This window comes from Onychomys torridus, chromosome 9 (genome assembly GCF_903995425.1).
Source record: "Onychomys torridus chromosome 9, mOncTor1.1, whole genome shotgun sequence".
NCBI classification, from domain to species: Eukaryota; Metazoa; Chordata; class Mammalia; order Rodentia; family Cricetidae; genus Onychomys; species Onychomys torridus.
The window spans coordinates 6,638,076-6,647,965 of NC_050451.1; the positions used below are offsets into that span (position 1 = coordinate 6,638,076).

General features: G+C 46.0%; 1 protein-coding gene across 8 annotated transcripts in view; it reads left to right on the forward strand.

The window, feature by feature from the left end:
* Nucleotides 1-9,890, forward strand: part of Arhgap22 (Rho GTPase activating protein 22) — a 172,266-nt gene that overhangs the window by 47,780 nt on the left and 114,596 nt on the right. For all 8 annotated transcript variants that reach the window (XM_036199831.1, XM_036199832.1, XM_036199836.1 and 5 more), the window contains one exon: nt 5,086-5,285. In XM_036199831.1, the coding sequence (XP_036055724.1) occupies nt 5,086-5,285 (200 nt within the window). The remainder of the gene's footprint in view (nt 1-5,085; nt 5,286-9,890) is intronic.

Here is a 9,890-nt window from a genome sequence, read left to right on the forward strand (position 1 = left end):
GGTAGCATCCAGAATGCATCATGGTTACTACTACTCACTGCTCTTCTTTGGGTTTACAGCAAAAGACAGCAAAGAGTGAAGGGAAAAGATACAAAACATGTTCTGTTTGGAAGCGAAAAGAGAAAGTGTAAAGTTGCAGACATGGCAAGAGCTGAAAAAGCAGCTACAATTGTGGAAGAGATTATCACCATTAAAGAAAAAGCTACATCTCTATACTGGGACAATATGAAAGGTGCCCTAAGGATAAGAAACTGTATATCAGAGGCTCTGTCTTCTTTTGAAAACCCAGATTACTTTCAGAGGAGAGAGCCTAAACTGAGGGGGCCACTTGAGGGGGTCATGGAAGCTTGTGCCAAGGTTCCAGATGGCTGCTGAAGCCAGATAATGTGTGGTGGGGGGTCATAGTTTCTGCAATGAGGCCTTGAGAGTCCACTGTGGGAAGCTGTAAAGGCAAAGCCTATGTTGACATGGAGATCTCAGGATTTTGGAGATACTAGGAACACAAGAGATCTTCCAAGGAAAAATGCAGGCACAGCCTGGAGCTGGCCTAGGAGAGGTGTCACAGAGCTTGAGGTTTAAGGCCTCCCATACTGTTTAGCACCTAGGTGATTCATTAAGAGTCCCAATGATGGATGTGGGGCTGCAGGATTTGATGTTTGCCCTGCTGTGTTTTGGTCTTGCTATGGTCCACTCTTTCCTTGCTGTGTCCTCACTGCCCTCTTCTGGGAAGGTTTACTCTGTGCCATTGTGTCTTGGAAGTGTGTGACTTGTTTTGGTGTTATAAGGGCTCACAGTTAAGACATTTCCTGAGTCTCAGAAGATACTCTGTGCTTGCACTTTGAAGTGTTAGAACTGTTGAAAATTTATGGGTATTTTTGAAGTTGGACTGGATGCATTTCTCACTATGTGATAGCCATGAGCCTGTGAGGATGAAGGGTGGAAGATTATAGCTTTAGCACAGTATCTTTTGGTGTCAGGTTGACAAGGGTTGGACTTTTGATGGTTAATATTAATTGCCAATTGACAAGATCTAGGAGCATATCAATGTCAATGAAGGAGTTCCTAGATTGGGTTAACGGAAGTGGGAAGATCCACCTTTAATCTTGGTGGACTATTCATGGGCCATGGTCCTCACCTGGGGTCATACATGAAAACTGAACTGAATACCAGAGTTCATCATTTCTGCTTTCTTACTGAGAGTACAGTGTCATGGACTGCCTCATGCTCCTAATGCCACAACTTTCCCGCTGTGGTAGTCAGGATTCTGTAGAACAGAACTTATAGAATGAATCTACATATATATATATATATGTATATATATATATATATATATATATATATATATATGTATATATGATTATGTACACACACACACACACACACACACACAGAGGGGATTTATTAGAATGGCTTACAGGCTGCGGTCCAGCTAGTCCAACAATGGCTTTCTACCAGCAGACGGTCCAAGAATCCAGTAGTTGTTCAGTCCACGAGGCTGGATGTCTCAGCTAGTCTTCAGTATACTCCAAAACTCCAAAAAGCATATGCTCTAATACCAGTAAAGGAATAGACGTGCTAGCAAGGGTGAGAGCAGGCAGAGAACAAGCTTCCTTCTCCCACGTCCTTCATATAGACTGACAGCAGAAGGTGCGGTCCAGATTAAAGGTGGATCCTCCCACCTCAAAAGACCTGAATTAATGGTTTATCTTCCACCGGGCAGTGGTGGCGCACGCCTTTAATCCCAACACTTGGGAGGCAGAGGCAGGCGGATTTCTGTGAGTTCGAGGCCAGCCTGGTCTCTAAAATGAGTTCCAGGAAAGGCGCAAAGCTGTCTTGAAAAAAAAAAAAAAAGGTTTATCTTCCTACCTCAAAGATCTGGATAAGAAGTGGGTCTGCCCACTTCAAATGATTTTAAGGAAAAAAATCCCTCACAGGTGTGCCCAGCCATTTGTGTTTTAGTTAATTCCAGATGAAGTCAAGTTGATAACAAAGAATAGCCATTACAAGTCCACCCCTTGTCAACCTGACATACAATCATATCTCCTTATGACATGATTAATTTCCAAATGAGAACATTAACCAGATCATAATAATGCCTAAACATGATATAAATATCACACATACAGTGGCAAACAAATTATGTTATTTAAATAGGTCATAATTATGCTTGACATGATATAACTGTCCCTCACACCACCGCAAATGCATTATAAATTTGGAATAGGTGGTAATGTCCCTTGAGGGATATTCTTTTTTGTTTGTTTGTTTGTTTGTTGTTTTTGGTTTTTCAAGACAGGGTTTCTCTGTTTAATAGTCCTGGCTGTCCTGGACTCACTTTGTAGACGAGGCTAGCCTTGAACTCACTGAGATCTGCCTGCCTCTGCCTCCCAGTACTGGGATTAAAAGCGTCTGTCACCACCGCCTGGTGAGGTACATTCTTTTAGTAATTCTTTTTGTGTAAAGTTAAATATGATAACCACTGATACTCTATTTATGTTACATTACATGATAGAGAAATCAAAGAAAGACAAATGTCTGTGTAAACACATTCTTAACAAAATATGACAGAAACACTCATGTTAATTATAATCCTGGCTGGTTTCTGCAGCTGATCACCTGGCCTTAGCTGGTATTTATAACTATCTTCCTTTACTATCTATTCTGTATTTCCTCCACCCTCAGCAAGAACCTCAGCAGGTCTTGGCTCTTTTCCTGGGGCAGTGACCCACACCTTCATTCCTGAAGGGTCTGTGCCCCTTGTCATTCTGCCTGGATTAGACTGTTGTAGCTTCCCATGGCTTTAGTCACGGGACATGGTAGCACCAAGAGGCGTCCTAAAGGAGCTCTTACACTCCAGACAGAATCCTTCTTCCCTCCATTGTGGAGAAACAGTCCAGTTTCTGCTTGACAGTCTAGATCAATCACCCCTCCTAATACTCCTTTCCTTTCTTAGCCTGTTGGCTTAAGGGCATCAAAATCTCAAGTGGCCAGGGGGAAATCTGAGTTTCCAGTTCAATGAAATGTTGTGTCTCTTGGCAGGAGCTTTTCTGGACCAAAACTTCTAGGCCAGAAGAACTTAAGGCCACAGGAACAGGAAGCAAAAATTGTCCTAGTAGGTCAGTAGAGGTGATAGTGAGCGGAACTCTTCCCTTTTCCACCCCTTGATGCCTGGACCTGTGGATCCAGAGTCAGGAGAAACATTACAGTATGCTGGAGGCTGGGAGAGCCCTGCCCCAGCCCTCCAGGCTGCTGCCACATAATTGCCACTGTTACTGGCTGTAACTGTGTCTTCAAAAGGCCATTCCATTTTTCTATCAGACCAACTGCTTCAGGATGGTGGGAACATGGTAAGACCAGTGGATTCTATGATCGAGGGCCCACTGTCGCACTTCTCCTGCCATTACTTGAGTTTCTTTGTAGTTAGAGTTTTCCTGCCTGGCCCATAGTCAGGACAAATCTCTCTTACCTGCCAGTCCCACAGTCACTCAGACCCAACCAAGAAAGCACACAGGAACTTATATTGCTTACAAACTGTATGGCCGTGGCAGGCTGCTTGTTATCTACCTTTTCTATCTTAAATTAACCCATTTCTGTTAGTCTATACTTTGCCACATGGCTTGTGGCTTACCAGTGTCTTTACATGTTGCTTCTCATGGCGGCGGCTGGCGGTGTCTCCCTCCAGCTTCCTGTTTCCCAGAATTCTCTTCTCTCTTGTCCTGCCTATACTTCCTGCCTAGCCACTGGCCAAACAGCATTTTATTTGTACAGAGTGATATCCACAGCACTTCCCCTTTTCTTTTTGTTTTTAGGTGGAAACCTTTGCAAACACGTTGGGCGCCATTTGTAGTTAGAGTTTTCCTGCCTGGCCCATAGTCAGGACAAATCTCTCTTACCTGCCAGTCCCACAGTCACTCAGACCCAACCAAGAAAGCACACAGGAACTTATATTGCTTACAAACTGTATGGCCGTGGCAGGCTGCTTGTTATCTACCTTTTCTATCTTAAATTAACCCATTTCTGTTAGTCTATACTTTGCCACATGGCTTGTGGCTTACCAGTGTCTTTACATGTTGCTTCTCATGGCGGCGGCTGGCGGTGTCTCCCTCCAGCTTCCTGTTTCCCAGAATTCTCTTCTCTCTTGTCCTGCCTATACTTCCTGCCTAGCCACTGGCCAAACAGCATTTTATTTGTACAGAGCGATATCCACAGCATTTCTTGGTCAGAAGCAATAGTATGTGGACTACCATGACCATGGATAAGGCCTTCTGTGAGTCCACAGATGGTATTTGGCAGAAACATTACATGCAGGAAAGGCAAATCTGTATCAGACAGATTGGCATCTTTAAACTGTGATCAGGGTAAGTGTGTGTTGATTCTGTATCAAGCAGCACAGGGACCAGGCCCAGCAGCCAGATGGGAACAGGATGCGGATCCATCTGAAATACAAACACATGTTCAGCTCTGTGCCCAGTGCTGCTGGGGGACAGAGGTGGCTGTGAGGTGGGAAGGAACTAGACTGTGCTGTTCCCAAGCAGTCCTCAGATTTCTTGTCAGTTTCTCTGGAGAAACTCGTTGGGTGGGATCACCATTCTCCCTTAGTGTAGGAGGTGAGCATAGGGACAACATCATTCCTCACTCACTAAGTCAAAACACTGCTGAGCCAAGGCTGGCAAGAGATGGCTCTTTTGCATTGAGTCTTAAAGATTGAGTAGGACTTCACCAGCAGCCAGAAGCCAAGATCGGAATGGGAGAGAAAGGGAAAAAAAAAGTTTGAGCTATTAGGATAGTGGTGTGGGAGATAAGGAATTACTGTCCCTGAATGAGGCTTATCCATAAAGAATAAATGCAGAGAAGTGGAGAATTTTGGATCCCATTGACAGTAGAAACTAATGAAGGAAGGCTATATAACTCCCCACAAGTGCATAAGCCCAGGCCGCTTCTGAGGTGCTCTGGCATATGCCCTGAAAATCCAAGGGGAAAGTGGGTTGTCTTGCCATTCTGGGCCCCAGGCCTTGGTCTCGGGGTAGCCTGGGTGTTAAGAGCTGACCTCAGTCTTCACACTCACTGTGTGTTCTTGGCTTCCAGCCCGCTCCAAGAGCCTGGTGATGGGAGAACAGAACCGGAGCCCAGGGAGGCCCCTGGCCCCCAACAAGCTGGGCCCTGTACTCAAGGCCGGCTGGCTGAGGAAGCAGAGGAGCATCATGAAGAACTGGCAGCAGCGGTGGTTCGTGCTACGTGGGGATCAGCTCTTCTACTACAAAGACAAAGATGAGAGCAAGCCCCAGGTAAGGCCTGAAGGTCCTGGGCCCCTTGGGTATTGTGCTGGGACAGCACAGGGCGTGGTAAAGTTCAGCGTGTGAGTGTAAGCAAGGCCAGCACCCAAGTGTGGGTCTGAACTCCGTGCGTGTTCCCATACCACAGCTTGTTTTTCTGAAACACACTCCCCACTTCTGAAATGAAAACATTTCCTCTTAATATTGGCAGAGCATATCCCTACCTAGCTTAAAAACAGCGTTTCCCATGTTCTGCTCAGCTCCTTAGTGCCTCCCACAAAGACGTGCACGTCTTTCATTCTCATTACCAGGAAAATGGGCTCCAGACAACTCTAACCTTACACTGAAATCTGAATGCCTGTGAAGCTCTGTGTCTGATGTCTCTGCCTCAGATAGGGGGTCTTCCATGTATTACTGGGGACCTCCCTATTTGGGTGCTTAAAACACCTGACCTTCCACTTAGACCAGGCTGAGTTTACTTACTCAGAGCAGCAAATAGCTTCATCTGTTGGGCATGGACTTGTCACAGCTGGAACACACAGACACCAAAACAGTGCTCTGCAGAGAGCCTTCCAAGACAGCTGGGCCTGCAGGATTGGGGCAATCTAATCCTTGTAAGAGGTAAAGCCAGGACTCTGCAACCATGGTCTCTGCACCTGTGCATTGAACCTCTATGGGTCAATTATATTTCTTTTGTTTGTTTGTTTTTGTTTTTTGAGACAGGGTTTCTCTGTGTAGTTTTGGTGCGTGTCCTGAATCTCGCTCCGTAGATTAGGTTGGCCTTGAACTCACAGGCTCTGCCTCCCAAGTGCTGGGAACAAAGGTGTGTTCTCCCACCACCCAGTGGATCAATTATATTTCTAATTATATCCATACTGAACATGGGCAAACTGTCTTTTCTTGTCATTAAGGACTAGATAATACTATATAATAGCTACTTACATTTAGATTTCACCAGGTATTATAAGCAACCTGGGGATGGTTTCAAGTTTATAGGAGGGTATACAAAGGTTATGTGTGAATAAATATATCGTTGTACATAGTGACTTGGACATTAATGGAGGGTTCTAGAACTATCGCTGCACATAGTGTGGAATAGCCACTGTATTTCTTGGGGAAAGAATGCAGAGGATATGGTAAAGAGCACATTCCAAGCCATACTCCTTATCAATACTCCAAGTTGGAAAGGACTCTCAGACCACCTCATTCAAAGTCAGAAGTCACAGAGCCTTGGTAGACAGGAGAATGTGCTTGTCTCAGTGGTTCCCACAGCATGGGAAAGACAAAATGTTCCATGTAATTAAGATGTGAACCTGGGTGAAGGAGGATGTCACGTTCAAAGAGAGTGACTCCTTCACACCTGTGCTAGGTCATCTGAGAATTTAGACATGTCGATTTGGTTTGCTCGTATCCTTTCCATCTCCCTGCCCAACGCTTGCTTTAACAGAAGCAGGGCTGGGGAGGAGTCAGCCACAAGTTAATGACTTGGTGGCTTCTCCTCGTGTGTGTTCCAATGGCTACCTCCATTCATGGAGGGTAGTTCTGGTTTCTATTCTGTGGTAGTTTTGTTACCTTGTCTTTCCAAAATATATTTGCGCTCAAAATGGAAAAGTGTTGCCTAGTAGTGTGAATGAGCTTAATTCACTGAACTGTATACTTTAACAATGGCTATCATGGTGAACTTTATGTCATGGAAATTTTATAATAAAGAGAAATATATAAATAAGTAGAACTGCTTTAGGAAGATGGTCACATGGTCACAAGTGTGTAGGACAAAGCTCACAAGGGCGGGCGGGCCAACCACAGTTAACAGTGAGAAGTTGGTTCCAGTCCAAACTGGGAAATCTTGATCTCATTCAGTCCTTCAGTTTTATTCAGAAGGAAAGGGATGTCCTGAGTTCAGTGAGTCTGCAGTCAAGTGGATCTGAGATGGATTTGAATTCCATCTAGCATCTTAATTGTATGACTTGGGACAGTCACTTTCTTTTCTTTTCTTTATTTTATTTTATGTCATTTTTTGGTTTTTCAAGACAGGGTTTCTCTGTGTAGCTTTGCGCCTTTCTTGGAACTCACTTGGTAGCCCAGGCTGGCCTCAAACTCACAGAAATCCGCCTGGCGCTGCCTCCCGAGTGCTGGGATTAAAGGCGTGCGCCACCACAGCCTGGCTATTTTTATTTTTTTAGTTTTAGTTTTAGTTTTAGTTGCAAAATGGGGCAATATTACCTACATGACAGGGAGGATGCTGCAATTAAATTGCATAACAGCTCTGTAACCAAGGCATAGTCTTAGCTCACTGAATGCTTAAACCTGAACCCGTATGTCCATAGTCCTGCTTCCCCCTCCCTGCTTCCAGCCCCACTGATCCGTCTCCCCCAGAGCATTATTTTTCTTCTGGCCTCTTTGACCCATCAATAGCATTTCCTGATTGACCTGTCCATGATGTGTCATTCTGACATCCGTGACAAAAATGACCAGAATTTCACAGTCATGTCCTGGGGTCCTGCCATCACCCCCTGCTCTGCTCAGCCTGCAATGCTTCCGTCTGGGACATCATTGTGATGCTGAGTGGTGCTATGTATTGGCAACCCTGAGGTCCCTCACTAGTGAAGACCCCTCTTCTCCAAGGGTGCCCATATGTTCTTGCTGTAAGCCCTGTGGTAGACCAGGCATCCATACCTCCCATCAGATGACTCTAGAGCGTGTCTGTCCCAGAATTTCCCATTGCTAGTATCTTTTCCAGATCTTGACAGCTTCTAGAAGGAGCAGCTAACTAATGGCAGTAACCACATCCCCCAGTCACTGGCTTGAATGCATTAGTAACCCTCATAGCCACCCCAGGTCAGACCACGTCCTTCATCTCCAGGGAGAGTAGCACGTCTGTGAAAGGAGCTGGCATACCCTGACAGACACCAGGCTCTGCTCAAAGCTCCTCTTGAGACTCTCTGGGTCTGTTGACACTTCCAGGGTACTGGGACCTAACCACTGTTCCATGACCAACTCTGCCTCCTGAAGCAGCCCTGCTGTACAGGCTCCTAATCTCAAGGCCACTATTAGTCCAACATGACATTTAGCTTCTACAGTGTGATCTCAGACTACTGTCACAATCAACCCACAGATCTCTACTTAATGTCGTGAACTACATATAATAGACTAATTCTCAGTATCTGGTTCCTGTAAAATATGCCCTGCTCACTGTTCATAGTGACAGCATGGCCGGGCAGTCAGTACCCTCTCAGCAGAGAACCTGCACCAGCTGCTGTAATTGTCAGGAAAGGGTACAGACAGCCACCTGTGATGTTGCCCAGAGCTCGGAAGTCAGGATAAGCATCAGTCATAGCTCATGTCCTTGCTCCCTCTCCAGGCCTTTATCTCTCTCCTCTGCCGGTCTCGGGCCAGGAGGGCCAGCAGCAGACTGCACAGAGATGGGGCGGGTGACTTGCATGAGCTCAGACATGAAAGGCCAGGCAGAGGTGCCTTCCAGAGCCTCATCTGCCCCAAAACAGGCTCCAGAGGCTTTCCAGTAGGCAGGCCCTGCAGTTTTTCCAGCGGAGGAGTCCAGGGTTTTATTGTTGTTCTTTTGGGGTAGAGTTCCAACATCTGCCCGAAATGTCTTCTTGTGGCACGAAGCTTCCTCTCATGCTTGGTGACCAGCTCTGTGCATTTCCAGTACTTGGAGACTCACTTTAGTTGTCTCAGGCCTTTAATGTGAGCTTCTTGGCACTGAGCAAAGATGAACCAGGATAGAAATGGCAAGTATAGTTTCCAGAACATGAGACCGAAAAGCTGTAACACTAGAGAGACTAGATATATCCGCCTCTTAAAAGACAGGAAGTTCGGGGAGACTGGGCCTAAAAATGAGAAGAAAACATAAGGAAAAGAGTGGGGGAAGTCTACACCAGTAACTTGGAACAAAAGGGAAGCAGACTGAGCAGGGTCCCCCAAAACAGGATCTGAGATGGAAACACACACTTCAAAATTCCTTCCTCGTTAGTAAAAAGTAAAGTAAAATCCAACCTTCTAGGTAAGGGCATCAGATTTAGAAAATCAAATTTGGCTGTTTCAACTCCCTAAACCCCCACCCCTAAAAAGTTACAAATATGGTGAGATTGAAGAGGAGGGGGACAGCCTCTGTTGCTGGGCAGATTGGGCTGAAGCAGCTGATGTGTTTGGCAGACCTGGATCCAGGCAAGCCTGAAGGCTGCCCAAGAGCCTGTGGCTTGCAGAAAAGACCTGTCCCAACAGGCTGGGACTGGCAGCGCTGGACACAGAGCAAGAGGAGCAAAGACCAAGAGCCTAGGTTGAGAGTCAGCTTCAAAAGCTATCAGAGGAATGGGGGAGCAGCTCAATCAGATACTGTGATGGGAGCATGAGGACCTGGGTTCAATCCCCAGCACCCACATAGAAAGCAGAGTGCAGTGGCACACATCTGTAACCCCAGGTGGATCCCATGGATCCCAGGGCTTGCTAGGCAGCCAGTCTAGCTGAGTCAGAGCTCCAGCTCCAGGTTCAGTGAGAGACTGTCTCAAAAAGATGAGGCGAAAAGTGATAAAGGAGACTTGGACCTCAGCTTCTGACCTGAATATACACTCCTACACCTGTACACAAGAACATACACAT